The 25,974-nt window shown below is 41.0% G+C and overlaps 2 protein-coding genes across 3 annotated transcripts in view; one reads left to right on the forward strand and one right to left on the reverse strand.

The window, feature by feature from the left end:
- Positions 1-25,974, reverse strand: part of cep85l (centrosomal protein 85, like) — a 284,881-nt gene that overhangs the window by 99,935 nt on the left and 158,972 nt on the right. The window lies entirely within an intron of this gene.
- pln (phospholamban) lies at positions 59-24,545 on the forward strand. The gene is made up of 2 exons (XM_048531737.1): positions 59-151; positions 23,384-24,545. Exon 2 carries the CDS (start codon positions 23,472-23,474, stop codon positions 23,628-23,630), a length of 159 nt encoding a protein of 52 aa, XP_048387694.1. The 5' UTR covers positions 59-151; positions 23,384-23,471; the 3' UTR covers positions 23,631-24,545.

Consider the following 25,974-nt stretch of genomic DNA (forward strand, 5'->3'; position numbering starts at 1 on the left):
GACAATAATAACCACACCTATTAAAGTTGGGCTTTTCCACACCCACTTGATTCATACCAATAAACTTTTTGCCATTCAGAGGGAAGCTGTACAGTCCTTCAGAGCTCCCTGATCACAGCCATCCGGCAGCTCATATCCCCAACGCACCGAGGTAAGAATTTGTCAGACTTGTATTTAACATTTTTTGTTTTAAAATGATGGTATCAAATTTTTAAAAAAATACTTGTTTTTAATGCAACCTCTTTTTGCAATCATTACTCGTTGGAAAGTATTTGTTCAGTCTTTCTACATGCATCAGTGTTAACCAGGAAGAAGAGGATAAGTGTGAAAAGAATATCCATCCTTTCAAATTCAGAATATTTTTCAAAATAATCATTAAACACTCTAAATCAATGACAAAAAGACACAAATAATCAATAAAACATTAGAGGAGAGACTCACAGTCTTTGTTAGCAGGGAGAAAGAAGTTGCATTAGACCCATATCATTGTCACAATGACATCATGAATAAGTAACACTGACATTTAATGGCCTCTGTTTACTTAAGACTGATTAAAATTATCTAATCAATTCATGTCAAATGATTTTCTTTAAAAATGTTTTTAACAATAGGTACCGTGCTGTATTACTGGCGAGCATGTAATATTATTGTGTATATCCACTAAGAGTACAAGATAGGATTGCCTCAATGTCGAACACCGATCATGAATTTCCTCCTATACAAGAAACTAACTTTCTGAAGCAAAGCTGTCTCTATGCTGTGGGAATGATGAAAAGCAATATGCTAACAATGTTTGAGTCTGAGTACCGAGACCAGATGGAACTTCAGGTCACTCACTAGTGACTGTCACAAAAATGCTCCGCATTTTAAAAATGCATTTAAGCTCCTGATATTACTTGACAATCATTTCTCTAAAGCTAGCTACCTTGGCTTAGGAAATCAATATTTCATCATTTTAACTGGAAATGGAGGGAAAGATTTGAATTTTGAAAAATAAATGTTAAACTGTCAATTTTTTTCTGGATTACACGTCAACAGTGTAATTCTTCAAGTGATAAATATGCCACTGACATTTTCCATTAATGGTTGTTTCAGACATCCACAGTAGATTCCAATCTATTTTTATCTTTTTAAACCAATATATTCAAAAGCATGGTATGAATGAGATTACACAGAGTACTTCCCAGTACATCACTGTAATATCTTCATTATACATTTTAATGCTTTATTGTCAGATTCAGTTTTCTTTTCTTTGCAAGATGTTTGTAGAGTTTTGCATAACAAATACATACATATAACATAGTTTACATTGGCCCATTATTTTCTCTGACTGCAAGATTTGAACTTACAAGGAATGTTGAAATAGTCGCAGATCATATCTCTCACTCTGTTGATTTTGCATTGATTTTAATGAATGGAATATTGGACTGGTGCATAATGAGTGGCTGTTCTATTCTTGGCCATTTTGCACCATTTCTGAAAGTTAATATTACATACTTGATGTCCACCTAGTTCCTATAAAGTTTCTCTCCCACCCTCTGCTCCCCACACACACTGCCATCAAGCTGACAGATTTGCAGGGTCATCCCATGTAACAAAAGGCATTAAGAGGAAAGGCAAATACAAAAGAATTACTCCTTACTTAAGCACTGCATTATGTAATAGCTAAACCAGATGGATTGGCTGGACATCATAGCAACAGAGCACTTGCCAGATATGGGAGAGTCAAAAAAAAGTTCATGTAACAACATAGCCATTGAATGAAGAGAACCTGCTGTTGAAGGGAGGAAAGGAAGGAAGGGCAAACGAACGGAAAGACTAAGAGATGTACTCCACTCAATCCACTGTGGAAATGGTGACATTTATGCAATCAAAACTGATTATTTTTACACATTTGTGAAAAAGTCAAGGTTGAAGCATTTGCAACCTGAAGTACCTGTGGTATGTTTCATCTCTGCCTCCTTGTGATGTCCCCAGCATCACAGGGCTATTGGCCAGGCAACATCGCAACATTATTTCAGAAATAGTAGGAACAGCAGATGTTGAAGCATCTGAGATAACAAGGTGTAGAGCTGGATAAACACAGCAGGCCAAGCAGCATTTCTGAAGAAGGGTCTAGGCCCGAAACATCAGCCTTCCTGCTCCTCTGATGCCTCTTGGCCTGCTGTGTTTATTCGGCTCTACACCTTGTTATCTAACATCGCAACATTAGTGGCAGCAATGTTTATCATTTACAAGATGCTCCACAGGAACTCATGGAAGATCCTTTAGCAGCACCTTTCAAATCCTGACTTGGACCAATGAAATGATATATGAGGACACCACCACTAAATGCAAGTTCCCTTCTCAGCCTCATATTCTCCTGACCTAAATTTTACAGCTCTACCTTCACTGTCACTGAGTCAAAAAGTTGGATTTCGCTCCCTCATACTAGATGGTCTACTTCACCAAATGTTTCAGTAGTTCCACAAGGTGGCACAAAATTGCCTTCTCATGGGTAGTTCGGATTGGACAATGAATGCTGGCCTTGCCAGAGATGCTCACGTCCCAAGAAAGAATTGGCTGAGGAAGACTTTCTGGAGACCAGAGACACTGTTGGTGAAATTAAAAATTATATGCCCTGAATTTCAACTCAACAACTTTGAGGCAGGCTTAAAGTCATAAACCCCTCAGCAATACGGCTTGGCCATTTTAACTGTCACATTTTATGTAGAAACTGCAAATCTTTTTCAATTATCTGAAGCCTGCAGAGACATTAGCATGTGCTGATTATTGACTCACATTTGGCCTATTGCACCTGCATCCGCTGTTCAAATGAACAACTGCACCCAGTGCCAAGCTCCAACTTGGTCCCATATCCTAGCACAAATTTTGTTTTCCAAATAATCTTATGAATACCTTCTTCAATGCCTCACTTGAAAGTGTCTCCACCACACTTCCAGGCAGTGAATTCCTGATCATAATTACTCACTGAGTGAAAAGACTTTTTCTCATGTGAACAATAATTCGCGATCTACTCTATCCAGTCCACTCCTGATTTTTAAAACCTCTATCAATCTCCCCTTAGCCTCTGATCATCAAGTAGAAATATCCCAAGTTCTTCACTCTATCTTCATAGTTGAAGTTTCTCATCCCTGGAACCATTCTCCCAACAGTCTTCTACCCTGTATCCAATGTGTTCACTTCTTTCCCTACAGTCCGATGCCCAAAACTGCAGGCAATATTCCAGCTGAGGTCTGACTGGCGTCTTGTACAAGTTCAGCATAACCTCCTTGCTCTTCCACTCTATGTTCCTATCAATATCAGCAAGGATAATATGATTCACATAATGCTCTCTCCACCTCTCCTGCCTACATATGTATCTGCACCACTCTGCTCCTGCAACCCCTTTAGAACTGAAAAACCTATTTTATGTTGTCTTTCAATGTTCTTCCTACCAAAATATGTCAGCTCATACTTCTCTGCATTTAACCTTATCTACCAGTTTTCTGCCCATTCCATCAATTCATCAATGTCCCTTTGGAGTTCTACTGTCCTCCTTTTAGTTACAATTCTCCATTGTTTTGTTCATCAGCAAACTTTAAAGTATTCCCCTGCAAACCAAGATTTATACTATTCAAATATATCAGGAAAAGCAACTGTCCCAATATTGAGCCCTCGGAACTCCACTACAAACTTTCCTCCAGCCTGAAAAAAGAATTCATTCACCATTTCTCTCTGCTTCCAATCAGTCAGTCAATTTTGTCTCCACCTTGCCACCTTCTCTTTTATCCCATAACCAATAACTTTCCTCACAAATCTGTTGTGTGTCACTGTACTGAACGCCTTTTAGAAATCGATGTATACCACATCAATAGTGTTACCCAATTGAGCCATTCTGCCCAAACACAGGGGGCAGAAAGAGTGCAAAGGAAACCCAACATTGGCACTTGATCACAAGAAGTTCTTCAAAAATTAAGAAATATTTTTATTTAGTTTCTGACCTGATGCTGCTTGTTGTTTAAAATCATGAGGGAAGAAACATTTGGTGTAGACATTTTATTTCACCAATCAGCATCATTTCCTTTGAGCGAATGGGGTTAAAATAAGGATTCTATATTTTCAAAAAGAATTACTCAAGTAGAATATTTGCCTTAAATGTTACTCAAGAGTTTGAATTTAATTAGAACTGAACATTTATTCTTCAAATACAACATTTTGGACAAATATACTAATTGAGAATTTAAAATATACACATCAAAAAATCAGACATCTCAAAATGATTCGAAGCTTGTGTGTCGTCCAGGAGCCAAGAGACAAGAATTTCCTGGTGGGGCAGGAGGAAGTGGGCCTCAGGACCGAAGGCATTCCCGCCATTGGGGTGGTTTCAAGCCAGTGAGACCAGATGCACTTCAGCTGCCCACCAAACAAAGGAGGGCAGTCATGGTAAATAACTGAAAGCTCTATTAGGGATGATTTTCCCACTGGCATTTTATTGACAGGGAAGTCAACCACTGTTATGTTAGGGAAGTCGGTGGGTGGGGGGAACCAACTGCCAGATGCAAAGAGTGACAATGGGAACTGCAGATGCTGGAGAATCCAAGACAATAAAATGTGAGGCTGGATGAACACAGCAGGCCCAGCAGCACCTCAGGAGCACAAAAGCTGATGTTTCGGGCCTAGACCCTTCATCAGAGAGGGGGATGGGGTGAGGGTTCTGGAATAAATAGGGAGAGAGGGGTAGGCGGACCAAAGATGGAGAGAAAAGAAGATAGGTGGAGAGAGTATAGGTGGGGAGGTATTCACCTGCACATCTGCCAATGTGGTATACTGCATCCACTGTACCCCGTGTGGCTTCCTCTACATTGGGGAAACCAAGCGGAGGCTTGGGGACCGCTTTGCAGAACACCTCTGCTCGGTTCGCAACAAACAACTGCACCTCCCAGTCGCAAACCATTTCCACTCCCCCTCCCATTCTTTAGATGACACATCCATCATGGGCCTCCTGCAGTGCCACAATGATGCCACCCGAAGGTTGCAGGAACAGCAACTCATATTCCGCTTGGGAACCCTGCAGCCTAATGGTATCAATGTGGGCTTCACCAGTTTCAAAATCTCCCCTTCCCCCATCGCATCCCTAAACCAGCCCAGTTCGTCCCCTCCCCCCACTGTACCACACAACCAGCCCAGCTCTTCCCCTCCACCCACTGCATCCCAAAACCAGTCCAACCTGTCTCTGCCTCCCTAACCTGTTCTTCCACTCAACCATCCCTTCCTCCCACCCCAAGCCGCACCTCCATCTCCTACCTACTAACCTCATCCCACCTCCTTGACCTGTCCGTCTTCCCTGGACTGACCTATCCGCTCCCTACCTCCCCACCTATACTCTCTCCACCTATCTTCTTTTCTCTCCATCTTCGGTCCGCCTCCCCCTCTCTCCCTATTTATTCCGGAACCCTCACCCCATCCCCCTCTCTGATGAAGGGTTTAGGCCCGAAACGTCAGCTTTTGTGCTCCTGAGATGCTGCTTGGCCTGCTGTGTTCATCCAGCCTCACATTTTATTGCCAGATGCAAAGAGGTGGGCCTCCTTGAGACTGATCATGTGACCATCGAGACTGGAAGCTTCATGTCCCAACGAGGGGGCCAGAGGCAAGGAAGATTGCCCCTACAGGCCCAAAGGGTCAACTAGAGAGACCTAAGTGTGAGGTCATCCACTGTGGTAGGAATAACAGCAAAATGGACTATGTTTTAAATGGTAAAAAATTGCAGCACGCTGCTGTACAAAGGGACTTAGGTGTCCTTGTGCATGAATCGCTGAAGGTGGGATTGCAGATGCAGCAGGTAATTAAAAAAGCAAATGGAATTTTGTCTGTCATTGCTTGAGGAACGGAGTTTAAAAACAGGGAGGCTACGCTGCAGCTGTATAGGGTCCTGGTGAGGCCACACCTGGAGTACTGTGTGCAGTTTTGGTCTCTTTACTCGAGAAGAGATATACTAGCACTGGAGGGGGTGCAGAGGAGATTACCTTGGTTGATTCCAGAATTGAGAGGGTTGGATTATGAGGAGAGACTGAGTAGACTGGGATTATACTCATTGGAATTCAGAAGAATGAGGGGAGCTCTTATAGAAACATAGAAGATTATGAAGGGAACAGATAAAGTGGAGGCAGGGAGATTGTTCCCGCTAGCAGGTGAAACTAGGACTAGGAGACATCGCCTCAAAATAAAGGGAAGCACATGTCGGACTGAGATCAGGAGGAACTTCTTCACCCAAAGGGTTGTGAATTTGTGGAATTCCCTGCCCAGTGAAGTGGCTGAAGCGACCTTACTGAACGTTTTTAAGGCAAGGCTAGATAAATTTTTGAAGAGTAAAGGAATTAAGAGTTATGGTGAGTGGGCAGTTAAGAGGAGCTGAGTCTCAAAAAGATCAGCCATGATCTTATTAAATGGTGGGGCAGGCTCGAGGGACCGGATGGCCTACTCCTGCTCCTAGTTCTTATGATCTTATGCACCCGATTGACACTTGATATTTTAATAGGACATTTACCTTTGCAAAGATGCCTCCTTATTGATGCACTCCCTTGTGCCGCAACCTGCCTCACGGTGTCCACATTTCTCAGTGGGGCTACAAAGGCTCTACTGCTGGTGGCCCTTTGATTGGGCTTGCAACTTCAGAAATCCATCCTAATTGGACTGTGAGGCTGGAGGCAGCGTTTTAGGAGCCCACATCTGGTAAAATTGCTGAGTTGGTCCTGCTACCAGTAAAAGCAGGCTCTCAATTCTCAATTTCATTTCCCAACACTGGGGCTCCAAAGTGAGTGATAAAATTCTGTCCAAAAGGTCAAGTTTGTTTCCACTTGAATCACAGCTATTAATAACAATGCTGAGTAATCATAACTACAAAGAAAATAGCAAATATAGAGATTCATGGGGTAAAATGTAAAATACATAGATTGAAGAAGAAATGCACATCTAATTCCTGTAACTCTTGAATTTCTGGCAATATTTTAGAAGAAATTTGGAAATGTCATAAATCAGGCAAACAAATTTCTCTGATGATTTCTCAAGTACGCTGCCCTGTTAAGATCCTGCAACAGAAGCTGAATCTGATGCAATTTCCTCTTAATTTGTACACTGGTGTCCTTTGCAATGTGAGAAAAAAAATCCCAAAATTGAAATTTTGACCATAATATAATTGTAACCAACTTTGGGCTTCAGGCTTAGTTGTTAAGATAAAATTGCCAACAGCAATTTAAGAGGTGATTTTCATAATTCAGGTTCCCATAACCTGATTGTGCTGTTAACCTCATGCTGACCGAATTTCAGATAATCTTGAAGCACTAAAGTCCTGCGAATGAAAATACAAATATGTTTCACAGCACAGGCATTTTTATAGAGTCTTGTTAATGTCCTATCATATCTGTAATTGATATTAGCCTTTTACAGAAATGGTTGATATAGAAAATGAAACCGCATATGAAACACAAGGCAAAGTGTATAATGATGCGTGAGTTATTTACAACTGCACTCCACGGATTGCTTGTGCGTGATTCATGCTTATCAACCCACACACTGTGCATTTCTAAACCAAGGCCAAGTAACATCCCTGTCAGGAAGAGAGTGAGAAATGGAAGCAAACACCAGCAATTGGTTCAGTCATGACCATTTGGTGGAGGGTTGAGACAAGTCCTCTTTCTACCAGGATTACAACAGAGAATACTGTGTAACCCAAGAAGAGAATTTGAGAGACAGGGGCAATAATAAATAAACAAAATATTCTAGACAACCCAGAATGGAAGATGCAGCATGACAGAAGCCATCATTATTCTGATGTTTCAAACAACAAATCAGAAGCATTTTATCCATTTCAATTTTAAAACAGATTGTTTTCATTATGATAGTAAATGATGTGCAATATAAATTTGTGATCAAGTATGTTTTTGTTATTACTTAAGTGAATTAACTTTCTCGTATGCACCTTTCGTACTAACAGTAGTTACAGTTAAGAAATAAGAGAATATTTTACAAAAAACTGCAAGCTATACAGGATTAGAAAGAAGTTACAATATAGAATTGAGCTATTTAATTTATTCTCGACATGAACAGTGGCCCAAATCCCATCTGCTTGTCTATTCCAATGCCTCATTATTCTCAATCATTTTCCTTTACTTTTCTACGAGAGATCAAAACTTTAACGTTGTTTTGATAATGATTGTTTCACTGTGCAAATTAACTCAATATCAAAGAATACTTCTGTAGTGCTCGGAGTTCCAAAAGAATCCAAACAATCTTTACTGCCAAGAATTTTCCACTGAATAGCTACAGATACTTTACCTTCATAAACTTTCAGTTCAGCACTGAAGTCATGAAGTTATTAGAATATATGCTGAAGCTCATTGCTGCCAGCTACCAGACACTATAAAACTAACCAGGAGTTTCCAGGGAAAGCAGAGGAACACTGGAATTTCATTTCCATTATATTCCCTTCCTGTTTTTCTCCTCTACATTACAGCATGCCTCATGCTCCTGTACCGACCCTTTGGCACCAGCCCTCTGCTACTTAGGAACATTGGAACAGAAGTAGGCCATTCAGCCCCTCACTGAATGAGCCTGTTCCATCATTCAATGAGATGATATCTGATCTGTGGCCTAACTCCACACACGGGCCTTTGAGCTATATCTCTTAATACCTTTACTTGTCAAAAATGTATTTTTATTTCAGATTTTAAATGAACAACCAAATCTGATTTCAGTGCTGATTGTGGAAGAGATTTCCAAACATCCAACATCCTTTGTAGAAGTACTTCCTAACATCTCTTCTGAATGGTCCGGCCCTAATTCTCAGATTGTCCTCCCTAGTTCCAGAATCTCCAACCAGTGGAAATAGTTTATCTTTATCCACACTGTCTTTTCCTGTTAATCTCTTGAAAACTTCAATCAGACTACCCCTTAACCTTCTAAATTCTAGGCCTGCTGACATCCAAGAGAAGCTCCTGCCTTTGTGCCTGTACTAAACAACAATGTGATACGGTAGGAATATGAAACACAGAAACCCAGCAGGTCTGGCAGCATCTGTTAAGGGAGAAACAGAGTTAGAGTTTCAAATCCAAAATGACAATGCGTCTTCTTCAGAATTGGAAGTAATATGAGTGCAGTTGCTCTGGTTAAGGGAACAAAGTGCGCAAAACAGGAATGCTGAGAGCATCCAGGTAGACTCAGTGTGAGTGAACTCCATAACAGCAAGTAAAGATCCCAGAGATAAAAACAGAAACTGCTGGAGAAACTCAGCAAGTCTGGCAGCATCTGTGGAAAGAAACCAATAAATAATAGATAGAGGTGGAGCTCACAGAGAGAGAAGAGGCAGTTGGGCAGATAAAGGATTGGATACAGGTCATTCAAGGAGACTAAGAGCTGACAATGAGTAGGTTCTGGCATCAGCCTGTGATTGCAGGGTTTGATGTGGGGGGGCTTGGGCTGAGGACATGGGAGAAGGTGTTTGATATTGAGTCCTGAAGGCTGCAAGGATCTCAAGTGGAAAATGAGACACTGTTCTTCAAACTTGCACAGGGCTTCACTGTGCTACAGCAAGCCTGAGACAGAGATATTGGTCAGGGAACATGGTAGTGTGTTGAGGTGGCAGACGATTGGAAGATCAGGGTTATTTTTATGGACAGCATGTAGGTGTGCTACAAACTGGACGCCCAGTCTATGTTTCATCTTTGCAACTTATAGGAAACGAGATTGTGAACAACAAATATAGCCAACTAGATTGAGGGAAGTTCAGGTAAATCACTGCTTCACCTGAAAGGTGTTTCTGGGGCCTTGGATAGTGGGGAGGGAGGAAGTAACCAGGCAGGTGTTACACCTTCTGCAATTGGCTGGGAAGGGTGCTGTGGGAGGGAATTGGGAATGGAGGAGGAATGAACCAAGGTGTCCCTGAGGGAACTGACAAGGGAGGGGAGGGGAATGTCTGGAGGTGGCAGAAATGGTGGCTTATGATCTTTTAGATGTGGATACTGATGGGGTGGTAAGTGAGGCCCTAGGACCCTATCAGTGTTGGAATGAAGACAGGAGGTAAGGGTCGAAATGTGAGAAATGGTTCGGACATAGCTGAGGGCTCTGTCATTCACAGTAACAGAGAATCCTCAGTTGAGGAAGAACGTGGCCGTATGGAAGGTGGCATCATCTGAACAGATGCAACAGAGATGAAGAAAGTGGGAGAATGGAATAGAGTCTTTACAGAAAGCAGGGAGCGAGGATGCACAGCCTAGGCAACTGTGGGAGTCAGTGGTTTATAGTAGACATTGGTGGCCAGCCTATTGCCATAAATGGGAACAGAGATGTCAATGAAAGGGAGAGAGATATCTCAGGGATAAAGCCTGGTCCAGTCCATGAGGTAGGATGTGCAGTTGCCTTCCAGCAGCATTATAATGATAGTTGCCAGTACAGCCTGAGGTGCAGTGGATTGGGAAAATGCCATGAGGGCTCATAAAGGCTAGCATGACACAGTCCAATGACTGTGGATGCTGGGCTGTGGAGAGACCAGTGACTACAGAGCTATGCCTGAGATGTTGGTGCCCAGTGCCCTTTGGAACATATGACAAACTGAATTTGCCAGCTACCCCCTCTGACTTCCAAGTCAAGAATTTGTGATGTTTGGCAGGTTTGGTAAGGTGGGAGCTGAATATTCATGACACATGCTGTGCTATTAATAAGACATTTAAAAATCTATAATGTCCCCACTGCATAGTGAAAAATACCTTGCCACAGGTTCTGCCATATAGGCTACAATAAATAGAATGGAAAATATGTTGAATTGGAATCTATTTCTGAAGAATAATATATTGCAGTTTTAGCTCAATTGTTCTAATTTCACTTTAGAATTTCAAAGCATTTTCTTAATGACATTTTAATCATGTCCAAGATAGAAATTTGACTTTAGAAACATTGAAGTCAGACAAAGCCATATGTTTCTTATGCCCCTGTGAATACTCACTGGAACAAGGATGCCTGGGTGGGAAATGCAATGAATTCCCAGAGAGTTCTAGATGCTGTTATTTGATATTAGGTGGTACAAGACAGGGACAAGAATTGCTCTGGTCATTATATATGCCAATATTATGAATTGTCCAAAAAATTTCATATTGGTACCCCTATTTAAATTTACCAACACAAAACTTGTTCTCCATATGTCTGGGGTGCATATATTTCTCCCTTGCCTGTGAATTTTTCGTACTGGTTATGCTTGGATTTTAATGAATATCTTGGGATCTGGGGAAAAATGCAATAAAACGCAAAAGCATTCACAGCTAATAAAATCTGAGATAACAAAGTGTGGAGCTGGATGAACACAGCAGGCCAAGCAGCATCAGAGGAGCAGGAAGGCTGACGTTTCGGACCTAGACCCTTCATGTGAAATGGGGGAGTGGAAGGGGGTTCTGAAATAAATAGGGAGAGAGGGGGAGGCAGATAGAAGATGGATAGTGGAGAAGCCCCATTTCTGATGAACTGTTGATCTATTGATGAACTATTCTGTTGGACTATAACCTGGTGTTGTGTGATTTTTGATTAAATGCTCTGAACATAAAATGACATCAGCTAACCAATGACAGGATCAGAATGCATTCACACAGACGCTGCATGATGTCACTGTGTCCTGCACACATATGGCAACACATGAGCAGACTGACCCACTTTTATTTCACATTAAATCATTTCTAAAAGCAACTACAATATCCCATGCTGCACCAGCCACTTCCTCTCACACTTCCTCCCAGCTCCTTGTGCTGAATCAGTGTGGGGTTGGAGAGCAGGCATCAGCATCAGTTGGTACCTCTGTTTGTTTTTCCTCCTCACCAAATAATAAAATCAGTGATCTAACTCACCATAGAATCCCAGTATATACCTTCTGCTCTGTTGCTATTCTACTTTTTTCCAGGAATTAATCTCCAGGACACTGCCCAAATAATTTGGCAAAAAACTCCTGCGGCAATAAAAATTGTCAGCTTCCCACTTCATTTGAAAAACTTTCACTTATTACCGTCATTATCAAAATTTGGATCACTTCCAAATGACATTGGTTTCCTCTTTAAGTCACCCAGAGGCAGTACTTAAACAATTCACAACATTCTAAGAAATTATCCTGAAAATGTTGTATGAACTCTTCATTTAGACCACCATATGATTTCTCTGATCTATACTTAGATTAAATTTTTTCATGATCACTGCTTTACTTTTCTGATAAGCTTCCATTTTTTCTTTCTTTATACCCCATTCCACCATGTGGGTACCTTTGGAAGGGACTGTACACCACTCTTACAAGTGATTCCTATGTTCATCATTTATCATCTCTATTCGAACCATGCCTGCATTTTGCAGATATGTCTCTGCGATGATTATCAGATGTACTTAATTATTTGTTTGCGATGGCAGCTTATCTATTTTATTTCAAATGCCCGCATACACTCAACTACAGAGTCTTTAGTTTCCTCCTTTTGTAACCTCTAGCCTTATCTATTAATTTATTGTTAGATTTGTAATCACTACCAATTCCTGTCATGTTCTGTTTATCATTCTCTGCATAAATACTTTTTTCTCTCACCTTGTCTTTACTTTGTTTTACCATACCTTCTCAAATTTGACTCCTTTGTCTCATTAATTAGTTTTAAACTCTCAATTTCCCTTCTTAGCAGCTTAATAGAACACTGGACCCAGCATCGTTCAGGTGTAGCTTATCCCAACAACACGGCCCCACTTTCTCCAGTACTAGCACCAGTTGTACTATTGAAATGTATGTTTCACCGCTCACAATATATATATTAAGTTGGGTTTATGAAAAATTAATGGCAGAACATAAATAAAACATGTCATCAATACAGTAGAATCACTGATTGTTTGACATTTGTTTTTTTTCTGGGACTGTAACGAAAACATTGAGTGCAAGGAAGTTTCTAGAACTGTTGAAATGGGAAGCTCGGTCTTATGAATGAAAGTGAGCTATATTTTTTGTTATTAATTCTTTATTTGTGTATGGGACGTCAGTATCATCGAAAAACCAGCATTTGTTGCCCATCCCCTGTTGCCCATTAACTGGTAGTTAAGAGTCAAACACAGTGTGGTATTTGTGGAATTCTGTATAGGCTGGACGACCGAAGGGAAGTAGATGTGGATGATAGTATAAAGGACATATAAAAGGCAGGTGGGTTTTTTGAATGACAACTGCCTGGTCACCGTTAGACTAGCTTTTAATCCCAGATGTTATTAAACTTAAATGTCACCATCTGTCATAGTGTCATTTGAACCCCATCCCCAAATCATTATCCTGTGGTTCTGGATTTGTAGAGTCCCACAACATTGAGTTAATAACCTTTCAGAGTTCTCATGGAATGTCATCAACCTGAAAAACTAACGTCGTTTCTCTCTTCACAGATGCTGTAGGACCTGTTGAATAGTTCCAGCATTTTTGTTTAATTTATGGTATTCATCTTTGTGCTCAACTCCAATTTGTTAATCAAAAAATCTGTGGTAGAAAATTTAATGAAGCCAAGATAGCCAAGTTTCCAAAACTATTTAAGTTAGTGATTTAATTAAACATGGTGCTTAACTTGCCTGTTAATGATCATAATGGACTATATATCAGTTTAATTTTCACTATAATAAAGGAGCCCTAAAGCAATAAAAATGTTCAACTTACAAAATCATGTTTTGATTTGTACCTTTTATTACAAAACTAAAACAGTAGACACTCTGATATCTGATTTAAAAATAGTGGTCTGCTTTTTTGTGGCATAGGCTAGTGATTCATTTCAGAATGAAAACTCCACTCTAAATAATGTTTCAACAATGCTTCTAAATTTTTTGAATCCTTTATTTATAATAAGGAATGAAAATATCAGTTGGCTGTGTCCTGAATAATTTCACTGTTAGATCACATTCTGTGCAGTAATGGAACCTTAGGAAGTAAACACACTCCATAAAGAGCGTGTGACAGAATTATCAGCAGAGTAGTATCTGCATTCCGGTCGTTGTGTTACAGTGATTTAGGTCATATGGCACTGAATGTAGCCAGCTGTTAAACATTTGTGACTCTATACATCCACTTCAAATGTTCTTCTCAAGTCCCATGGTGGTGATAACATGCTGTAAAATAAGCAAATCTAAATTCTTTCAATCTGTTCACATCCTGTCCAACCAGGGTCCTAAAAAAATACTTTGCACAGAGGTAGGAAAAAAAAGATTGTACTTCACTCCTAGATTTCTTAGAACACTGTTTATAAATGAAGTGTTGTGGGTAAGAAGTCAAAGACAAAGATTAATGCAGAGTCAGACCTATGAAGTAAATGAGAAGACTTTACAAAGGCAGGAATGAATGTGGGCATGAAAGAAGAGGAAACTAGATGGGGTTAATAAAGACATGGCAGTAAGAACCTTGAATTTGATGTGACATTGGGTGTGAGCAGATGAGTTTGGAAGTTTAAGCAAATGGTTTACAGGAATTGAAGATAAAGGAGAGCTTCCAAGTTAACACTGCAATGGTCAAATCTGGAGTTGACAAATGAATAGCTGAAAGTTAGAAGCAGACATCAATTGTGTGGGGAGGATGTATGGTCAGAAACTCTAGGGCAACCAAGATATGAATGGTTTATTTCCTGGCTAAGACAATGGTCAGAAAGCCAGTGGACTGGGCAATAGGTGTATTGAAGATAATGTCAGGAACCAAAGAAGAACCATAAATTAACACAATGATTAGGAGGATCCCAATGAGGTTTTTCACATTTGTACACCTCTTTACCTGTAAGAGGTGGTTTTTGTCTTCCAAACGGATGTCTATTCTGCTATCACTGTAACATTGAATTCAAATTTTTATTTTTAATAAATAAGCCAACACTAGAATCTCAATACATTTTTTTAAAAAACTGAACACTATTGCTTCACTTTAAACTTTTCATAAACAGTTTCACTGTTGGAGGACAAAACAAGTTTCTGCCTTAGGCTACTTAAACAGTCTTTTTTTGTCATTTAGCCACATAAAAAAGCCTTATTTGAAAAACACAATATTAATTGACAGTTAGCTTAATTAACTTAGCAACCATGATAAAGGTCTGTCATGTAAGTTAATGTTCCCACGGCTAGTCTTAGAAAATGTGTGAATCTCCTCCCTGTCGATATCAAACATACACTCAAAAAACAGCTACAGCTATTTATACTTTAATGCATGAGGATTTGTTACACTACTCTTCACTGTGTAATTGTGCATACACATAAAAAAAAATTTGGAAGAAGCCTGGTGAGTTTTTAAAGAAGCTACCTTACTTGAGGTCTTTAATAATAGGCCACAAATTATTCCTCTGTGTATGGCATTTCCTTTAAATGATTATCATCTCAAAATGAACTTTTAACAGCCATTTGTCGTGCTTATCTAGCAATGGGTAAAATGATGAGTGTGAGACCTTCACAGCGACCTTTCTTCTTAAAGCCCCAAATTGCTTTGTACTAAAACTGCTGTTAGGTTCTCCAATTTAAAAAAAATCAAATCTCCTTTCTGCTATACATTTTTTTTTAAATTGAGTGCTTGAACGGCAGCAGAAAAGTTACAGTCTATGTAAGTTAATAAAAATGAATTACTTCTCTCTGTAAAAACAGATAATAACCACAGCATACTCAATAACAGTCTAATGTAGAATGGCAATCAAAGGAGAAACTGTTCTATCCTTAGTTATCAAAAGGATGCCCTACTCATGGTCACAGCATAAATGGATCACAATAAATTATACTATATTTGGTGGGTGACCTTGTATCATTCCAAAGTTTTATAGAGTGTACTATGCTATGTAAATGCTTGCCACTACTTTGAGGATAGCTGAATTGTATTATTGGAAAGTAGAGTTCGAGCCAGGATCAGATGAACTATGATCATAAGCAAAGCACTGTAGCACTATAATCTCAAATTTCAATAGATCACAAAGACCATTCAACACAAATAGGTTGACTTCCTCTGATTTAATGGCTCATTAAAAATGGTGATTTGATTTGAGTTACATTAAATAAATAATGTAATGATTTGAATATATTTATATAGCTGAGGACATTTGTTGGCTTATTTTAAAAATAATATCTGGTTTGTCCACCTAAATGTCAAATCTATTTATAAGTTCTATCACATAATGGGAAAGTGCCAGATAACTTCTGTCTACAGCTAATCAGCTCACATACATACTTCTGTCACATAAGACACCACAAAGTGAATCCAATGTCATAGTAATATGTCCTTTAGAACTGGGCTTCCCGACTGCTGCCTGACCATTTAGTTTGTTTGGAAAATCTCGAAGTTATTTTCAATGCCAAATTGCATTTTTCATTCATATAGATACAAATTCAAAAGAATTGACTTTGTCTGACCTTGAAAATAGAGACAAAAGTACAAGGATAAAATAAATTCAGACAATAATTATAAATAGATCACTGTCAAGAGTCTTCTTCAAAGAGTAAAGACAAGCCCTTCAACATAAATCAGAAAGAAAAATCTGTTGCGTGGATCACAGCATTCCTAACATTTCCAATCCACTTTAGACTTCTCAGTTTATTCATTCCAACTGTCAGGCCACAGTAGAAAAAAAAAGTATATCTACTGGCTCGCAGAGTAGTGTTATTGGTTCTGTTAAAAAGCTCGTTTCTCCTTGATCATGTATGAAAGTGTGTAAATTACTTTTAACAGGAATACTGAAAAGAATGTTGATGCAGGTGTGAAATACAGTATTTCAGAATAAATTACGAGATTGCTAACAACTCGATTAAGGTCTATACCTGAACTCTAATTTTGTTTGTAACCAACTGCACCATTTTGCAAATTCTTGCATGTTAGATTTGATTTCACTGTGATCTTGACTTTCTAAAAAATGTCTTGCAACTTTGGAAAATGATTTTTAACCTAGCCAGGGTGCAACTTTCTTTCTGCAGTGGCTTTTAATAAATATTTTTGGCTGCTGCTTTTCAGAGTCATGAAATCTTAGAATCCCTATAGTGTGGAAATGACCATTCAGCCCATCAAGTCCACACCTAAGTAAAGTGTCCTTTGTTTAAAAGATCACAATGCAATTATTTGGGTCCGTATAAATTTTTGTACAAATATGAAGGCAGGTATTTTGATATTTCCATGACAAAGTTCCGAAACTCAAGAAATCATCTTTTACATCAGACTGAATTTGTACATCTATCTTCAACATTAAATGGAAACTTACAATCAGTTTGAAACATACCAACTAATCAACTGATTGAATGGTTGCCCAGTTCTTTTTCTAATTTAAAAAATGTTTGTCCCAATAGATCAAGGTTATTTCAGTGATTGTGTTGTGACTTGCAACGGTATCCAATCTGCCCAAAATCACTTCATTTAAGATGAAGATAACCATCAAATGGGTATCCCTTCAGTCATTTTAAATTTAAATTACAGGGCAAGGTGTCAGTTCAGTAAATTAAATGCTACTTATTTTCAATTTAGAACATATTAATTTAAGGAAGCCAAAGAAGAATAATTCATAATATTGAGAACAAAAATATGAATAATTTAGTTAGTTTAGAATTGCCACATTCCATAGTTGCAGATTAAAGCCGCAGGAAAAGAGATAGATCTTTGACAATAATCAGTCCACTTTAACTTTGGGTGTTTTCATTAAGTAATGATGTGAGTCAGAAACTCATCCACATTTCCAGAAATGACAGTCAGCATCATTTAGTATCAAGGTCTCACTTGAAATGTGCCAGCCCTTTGGGAAGTACATAGAAAATCACAGAATTTCTAATACACATTCATGACCGCACAGCTTTGGGAAGACTTCCTGCCAATCACAGACACAGATCTCAAAGATTACCAACAAGACCATGAGACAACTGAAGTTAACTCTAATTGACATCAAGGGAATAAGAAGCTTTAAAAAGTACTTTGACTGAGGTTGGAGGAAAGCCAGTTTTTATAAATCCACACGTCCAGTGGCAGCAACAAATTTTACATTTAGCCCGGTTAGTGATACTTTCAATTACACGCTCCCAGTCTTAAGAGGTTCAGTATTAAGAAGTGGTCTCAAACAAATTTCTTTTGTCAACAATAAATATGTTGCTCATGAGCAAAAACAAACCTACTCTCCACAAAGACACAGGGATTATGAACAAACAGTTTGGGTGTTGCAGAAATATATCTCCCTTGCTTAAAAAAAATACTCTGAGGAGAAATTTAAAACAATGTAAACTCTTCAGAAAGTCAACCTGAAAGTACTTGGGCCAAGTAATAGCTAAACTCAAGGGAGGAAAAAGTAAATAATATGTAATCCCAAATGATGCCTGATTCCAAAATTATTCTGCACACACAAGCTGCTAACATTGAAGTAAAATCTTGAAACAGTTTTAATTGGCAGAAATCCCTTTGCTTCAGATGGTGGGGTAAATTTCAAGAAAACCCTCAGGAAATCTTCCTGAGACGACTTTAAGTGAGTTTTCAGCTCAACTTTCTAAAAGGAGTTGCAAGCAGAAAGAACAATGAATTTTTGCTACTCAGAGATCATGGCAACTGCAGATGCTGGAGAATCCAAGATAACAAAGTGTGAAGCTGGATGAACACAGCAGGCCAAGCGGCATCTCAGGAGCACAAAAGCTGATATTTCGGGCCTAGACCCTTCATCAGAGAGGGGGATGGGGAGAGGGTTCTGGAATAAATAGGGAGAGGCGGACCGATGGTGGAGAGAGGAGTATAGGTGGGGAGGTAGGGAGGGGATAGGTCAGTCCAGGGAGGATGGACAGGTCAGGGAGGTGGGATGAGGTTAGTAGGTAGGAAATGGAGGTGCGGCTTGAGGTGGGAGGAGGGGATAGGTGAGAGGAAGAACAGATTAAGAACTGCACCTCCCAGTCGCGAAACATTTTAACTCCCCCTCTCATTCCTTAGACGACATGTCCGTCCTGGGCCTCCTGCAGTGCCATAATGATGCCACCCGAAGGTTGCAGGAACAGCAACTCATATTCCGCTTGGGAATCCTGCAGTCCAATTGTATCAATGTGGACTTCACAAGCTTCAAAATCTCCCCTTCCCCCACTGCATCCCAAAACCAGCCTAGCTCGTCCCCGCCTCCCTAACCTACCATCTTCTCCTCTATCCATCTTTGGTCCGCCTCCCCCTCTCTCCCTATTTATTCCAGAACCCTCTTCCCATCCCCCTGTCTGATGAAGTGTCTCGGCCCGAAATGTCGACTTTTGCTACTCAAGTAAGGTTTTATATACCGTCTCTCTTGGATCAGAAATGCAACAATCCTATCCCACTCAGACTGAGCCATGTGACCTCTCCTTCAACATTCTTCAGACTGTGACTCCATTTGAGATTTTTGCGGGTCCAATATTTTTGCTGTTGTTCGCTGTACATTTTCCTTAATAAAATATCCTTGTGTAAAAGAGCGCAATACATTTACACAGATCCACATAATCTTTTATACATGCATGAAGACAGAGGAACACAGACAACACAACAGGTGGCTAGCTAAGATTACACTGCATTGTGCTGCCTGCTCAGGCCTCTAATACCTGACCCCTCACTCCCTTCCCTGATTTGTCAAAGACCCAGATCTCTTCCTGGCCAAATAATGCCAAACATACCTGTAAACAGTGCATCCATTATCTTCTTCTTCAGAGATAATGGGAACTGCAGATGCTGGAGATTCCAAGATAATGAAATGTGAGGCTGGATGAACACAGCAGGCCAAGCAGCATCTCAGGAGCACAAAAGCTGACGTTTCGGGCCTAGACCCTTCATCAGAGAGGGGGATGGGGGGAGGGAACTGGAATAAATAGGGAGAGAGGGGGAGGCGGACCGAAGATGGAGAGTAAAGAAGATAGGTGGAGAGAGTGTAGGTGGGGAGGTAGGGAGGGGATAGGTCAGTCCAGGAAAGACGGACAGGTCAAGGAGGTGGGATGAGGTTAGTAGGTAGCTGGGGGTGCGGCTTGGGGTGGGAGGAAGGGATGGGTGAGAGGAAGAACCGGTTAGGGAGGCAGAGACAGGTTGGACTGGTTTTGGGATGCAGTGGGTGGGGGGGAAGAGCTGGGCTGGTTGTGTGGTGCAGTGGGGGGAGGGGATGAACTGGGCTGGTTTAGGGATGCAGTAGGGGAAGGGGAGATTTTGAAACTGGTGAAGTCCACATTGATACCATATGGCTGCAGGGTTCCCAGGCGGAATATGAGTTGCTGTTCCTGCAACCTTCGGGTGGCATCATTGTGGCAGTGCAGGAGGCCCATGATGGACATGTCGTCAAGAGAATGGGAGGGGGAGTGGAAATGGTTTGCGACTGGGAGGTGCAGTTGTTTGTTGCGAACTGAGCGGAGGTGTTCTGCAAAGCGGTCCCCAAGCCTCCGCTTGGTTTCCCCAATGTAGAGGAAGCCGCACCGGGTACAGTGGATGCAGTATACCACATTGGCAGATGTGCAGGTGAACCTCTGCTTAATGTAGAATGTCATCTTGGGGCCTGGGATGGGGGTGAGGGAGGAGGTGTGGGGACAAGTGTAGCATTTCCTGCGGTTGCAGGGGAAGGTGCCGGGTGTGGTGGGGTTGGAGGGCAGTGTGGAGTGAACAAGGGAGTCACGGAGAGAGTGGTCTCTCCGGAAAGCAGACAGGGGAGGGGATGGAAAAATGTCTTGGGTGGTGGGGTCGGATTGTAAATGGCGGAAGTGTCGGAGGATAATGCGTTGTATCCGGAGGTTGGTAGGGTGGTGTGTGAGAACGAGGGGGATCCTCTTGGGGCGGTTGTGGCGGGGGCGGGGTGTGAGGGATGTGTCGCGGGAAATGCGGGAGACGCGGTCAAGGGCGTTCTCGATCACCGTGGGGGGAAAGTTGCGGTCCTTAAAGAACTTGGACATCTGGGATGTGCGGGAGTGGAATGTCTTATCGTGGGAGCAGATGCGGCGGAGGCGGAGGAATTGGGAATAGGGGATGGAATTTTTGCAGGAGGGTGGGTGGGAGGAGGTGTATTCTAGGTAGCTGTGGGAGTCGGTGGGCTTGAAATGGACATCAGTTACAAGCTGGTTGCCTGAGATGGAGACTGAGAGGTCCAGGAAGGTGAGGGATGTGCTGGAGATGGCCCAGGTGAACTGAAGGTTGGGGTGGAAGGTGTTGGTGAAGTGGATGAACTGTTCGAGCTCCTCTGGGGAGCAAGAGGCGGCGCCGATACAGTCATCAATGTACCGGAGGAAGAGGTGGGGTTTGGGGCCTGTGTAGGTGCGGAAGAGGGACTGTTCCACGTAACCTACAAAGAGGCAGGCATAGCTGGGGCCCATGCGGGTGCCCATGGCCACCCCCTTAGTCTGTAGGAAGTGGGAGGAGTCAAAAGAGAAGTTGTTGAGTGTGAGGACGAGTTCAGCTAGGCGGATGAGTGTGTCGGTGGAGGGGGCCTGGTCGGGCCTGCGGGACAGGAAGAAGCGGAGGGCCTTGAGGCAATCTCCATGCGGAATGCTGGTGTACAGGGACTGGACGTCCATGGTGAATATGAGGTGTTGGGGGCCAGGGAATTGGAAGTCATGGAGGAGGTGGAGGGCGTGGGTGGTGTCACGGACGTAGGTGGGGAGTTCCTGGACCAAAGGGGAGAAAATGGAGTCCAGATAGGTGGAGATGAGTTCGGTGGGGCAGGAGCAGGCTGAGATGATGGGTCGACCAGGGCAGGCAGGTTTGTGGATTTTGGGAAGGAGATAGAAACGGGCCGTGCGGGGTTGGGGAACAATGAGGTTGGAGGCTGTGGGTGGGAGGTCCCCTGAGGTGATGGTATCAATGTGGACTTCACCAGTTTCAAAATCTCCCCTTCCCCTACTGCATCCCTAAACCAGCCCAGTTCATCCCCTCCCCCCACTGCACCACACAACCAGCCCAGCTCTTCCCCCCCACCCACTGCATCCCAAAACCAGTCCAACCTGTCTCTGCCTCCCTAACCGGTTCTTCCTCTCACCCATCCCTTCCTCCCACCCCAAGCCGCACCCCCAGCTACCTACTAACCTCATCCCACCTCCTTGACCTGTCCGTCTTCCCTGGACTGACCTATCCCCACCCTACCTCCCCACCTACACTCTCTCCACCTATCTTCTTTACTCTCCATCTTCGGTCCGCCTCCCCCTCTCTCCCTATTTATTCCAGTTCCCTCCCCCCATCCCCCTCTCTGATGAAGGGTCTAGGCCCGAAACGTCAGCTTTTGTGCTCCTGAGATGCTGCTTGGCCTGCTGTGTTCATCCAGCCTCACATTTCATTATCTTCTTCTTCAGGCCTTCTTTTCCATCCCAGCAATGGCCAGTATTGACATCTTGCTCTGCTTGTCAATTGGCCAGCAGTTCTCATGGAGCTTCCTCTCCCTGCCTGGGGGAGTTGGGTTGGGGGGGGGGGGGGGTGCAGGTTTAGCTCAACTCTCACTTTTTAGATTACGAAGGGAAAGACAGTCCATCAAGCAATCAGTGTATCCATTCAAATACATTTGCGTTGACTGATTCTGTTATATTGCTGAGAAAGTGAATTAGGAATTTGGACTAAAGAAAGTCGATTGCACAGCTCATGAAGTAAACAAAACTGGATCTCAAACTCATGTCTCCATAACTGATATAAAGTTCTCATTTAATAGTACAATTTACTTCCATTGAAATGGTTTGTTTTCAAGTTGTGAAGCCTATTATGAGACTGCAAATAATCCCATTTGTAAACTTTCATCTGCAATCTGATCAAATTTCATTTCAGTACATCTTTAGGAACTCTCATTAATACATTTAATCTTTAGATGATGCTGCTGGGCACAGAACGTCATGAGCTGAATAAGCTTTATATGGGAATCTCACAATTAGCTATATCATGAAAAGTGTAAAACCATTGGTTTCTAAAGTTGCAGAATTCTCAAACTGGGGATAGAACAATGGAACTATCTTGCACCACATTGTTTTGAAATATTTTGGTTTTGCCCAGTAATGGAAATATGCAATCTCCTAAATATCTAAGTTCGTACCATTTTCAGGCATTGAACTTCTCTAGCTTGAGGAAGGTGGTACAGGGAAACTTTAAGAAAAATCCAGTGATAGGTTGTTTTTTTAAAATCACCTTCCCAGACAGGGAATACTGCACTTCATGAAAAAAGTAGTATTTGTGAAGATATGTGTACTGTCAGAAATGTTGCAATAAATACCACTGCTTCCTGAAAACAGTAGTGTTCACAAAATATTTCGAATAATCACGCAACCCAAAAATAGTGGGAAAAATGCCAGCATTTTTAAATTTGTTTATCCAAATTAACAAAATAAATTCTCCATCCCTTATTTTGTTCAATTAATGATAATGTCTGTAGTATTGAGCACTGCACTTTTATTTCCTTCATTTTTCACTTCTGCACATTTCTTCTGCCTGCCTTATTAGATCTTCTAGAGAACAGAAGCATCTTCTGCATTTTCTACAACCTCTTACACTTGTCTTCATACCTCTTATAACCTCTGCTTGCATCAGCATGGATAAGGTTCAGCAGATAACCCGCTCTGCCATGAGGAGAGCCTCTACAATTGAAGTGAACCCACAAGCCCGTCGAAATCTTCGGGAACTATTTGTCAATTTTACTTTGATTCTCATATGCCTCCTTCTTATGTACATCATAAAACTGCTAATGTGATTTTTCTACACACTTTCTCTGGGACAATGGACTCTTGTTTAATGGACTATTTTGTCTCTCTATGGAACCTTGCCATGATTTAGTATTTGTGTTGTTTCCAGAATACTTAATCATGAGAAAATAAGCTGTTGAAAATGAGATTTAATGCATTCTAGTCTTTGTTTAATATTATTTTGAATTTTGAATATTTTGAAAAGAGAGAAAACATCAGTTTGGATCATTTAAAATATACAAGGAATAAGTGCATGTTACAGTATTTTTTTTCTTGACCTGTAGCATAAATTAAATTTACAAAGCTCTTATTTTGTATTATCTGCCATCTTTAAAAAGAGTACTGTCCATTTCTGATTCAATGAAAAAAATTCTCATCTACTGCAAATGACGCGTATGTTGTCACCACAGCTCTTGTTGGTAGATGATGTACGGACGGAAAGTAGCTTCCAAAAAAGAAGACATTCTGAATTGGCTAGAACTGTGTAGACAATCATTGGGGATTATACACTTCACATATACCAAATTACAAATGATTGTAAAATGATCATTTCTGTTTTTTTCATGACAGATTTTTCATTCCCAGTAATGTACATTTTGAGAAAGTTAGAGACCTGAAAATAAAAACATATTTGTCGATAAGGGAGAAGTAATATAACCTTCATATGTATGTCCAAATGTATTGGCAAATTATTATTTCATATCGAGTTAATTTATTTGATGTCCTCTTAATCTGTTGCAGTGTACTATAAATACTTGCACACTAGCCAATTCTTGTTTATGTGTGAGTATGTGAAAAGTTAAAAATTGATCACCAAATGGATCTAAATGAAGAACCCCCTTTGTCTTATTTAATATCAGCTTTATGGAATACCAATGCATGGCAACAATAAGCTGTTTCATAAAATAAATCTGTCTGAACCACCTTTACCTCTGACCTCTCCTAGCTATTGATACAAAGAAATAGTTTCTGGCATCTGTCTTAACCTCATAAATATAACATATATAAGTGTAAATATATAAGCATAAATATCAAAAGCACAGTGTTATTCCTCCTGCATGTTCTTGGAATGCTGTAATGTGAAAATATGCAATAAAATTCCAGGCAGCCTCTTTCCTCTCTTGTGCCTTGATGCTCACAATAATTTAGTTTAGCTTGCTAGAGGCAAATGTTGGTTAAAAGAAAAATCTACAGCACTTTGTTCGCATGGAAGGAGATAGAGCCATCACTTTGCTAAACCCTTCCATTTACATTCACTGCTCAACCTCTCTACTTTCTGAAATTATCCAAACCCCTTTCTATGTCCGATAGTTTCCAAAGCTTATTTGAAATCTTTAGGAGCATGAGTAGGTCATTCAACACCTTGAGTTTGCTTGGTCATTTAATAGTATCAATGGTTGTGTCTCCACTACAGTTTCCTGTTTGTCCCCTCAATAATCCACAACTCCCTTATCTATCCAAAACCTATCCAACTCAGCCTTGAATAATTTCAAATGATCCAGCTTTGACTGCTTTCTAGGGAACAGAATTCCACAGGATAATGAGCTTCGATTATTTCTATTCATCTCCTTAAAAGTGAGATCTTTTATTCTTAAGCTGTGACCTCTAGTTACAGTTTCTTTTACATGGGAAATATCCTGTCAGAAACTGCCATGTTAAGTGGCCTCAGGATCTTGTTTGCCTAAGTAAGATCAGTTTTCATTCTTCCAAACTCTAATTCTCAGATATATCAGATTAGCCTTGAACACACTTTCACAACTGAAGCCTTTCCACCAACTGGCTACTTGCCAAATTTTTTCACTACCCCAAATTTTATGCTTATAACTCTGAAACTCGTTCACTAACTCACATTCAAACTGTCTTCTGCAACCTTCCTATTTCCCATTACTAACAAAATCCCTCCTTTTTATGAATCTGAAAAGAACTGAAAAACCCACAGGCGGGATTTCACCGAGGCAACAGGGCGAATCTCCTGCTGCCTGGAAAACCCAGGGGGTCACCTCTTTCAGGGAAGGCTGGCGCATTAGGTCCCACCCAACTAGAAAAGGGGTTTGTGGGAAGGAAGTCACAGTGGGGTGCTGAGACTTAGTGAGCACTCCTTGTCCCTTCCCCATGCCAGTTCCTTTCATCAGGTATCCACAGATGAATGGGGGCATTCCTGGGATCTTGCAAGCAAACTCCATGAGTTTGCTTGTCATACTAATTAAGCGTTTGAATCAGTGGTAGGCAGGGAAGCTGGCCACAAATCTTTAGGTCCATTTTCAATGCCACAAACTCGATTGGAGGGCAGCAGCATCATCTACTTGCGAATGCCCCCACCCCGTTTGATTAAATTCCGCTTTGCCCACACCA

Source organism: Stegostoma tigrinum, chromosome 4, assembly GCF_030684315.1.
Source record: "Stegostoma tigrinum isolate sSteTig4 chromosome 4, sSteTig4.hap1, whole genome shotgun sequence".
Taxonomy (NCBI): Eukaryota; Metazoa; Chordata; class Chondrichthyes; order Orectolobiformes; family Stegostomatidae; genus Stegostoma; species Stegostoma tigrinum.

Excerpts from the sequence above, each read along its gene's own strand:
- pln (XM_048531737.1), top strand. The coding sequence starts at position 23,472 with ATGGATAAGGTTCAGCAGATAACCCGCTCTGCCATGAGGAGAGCCTCT.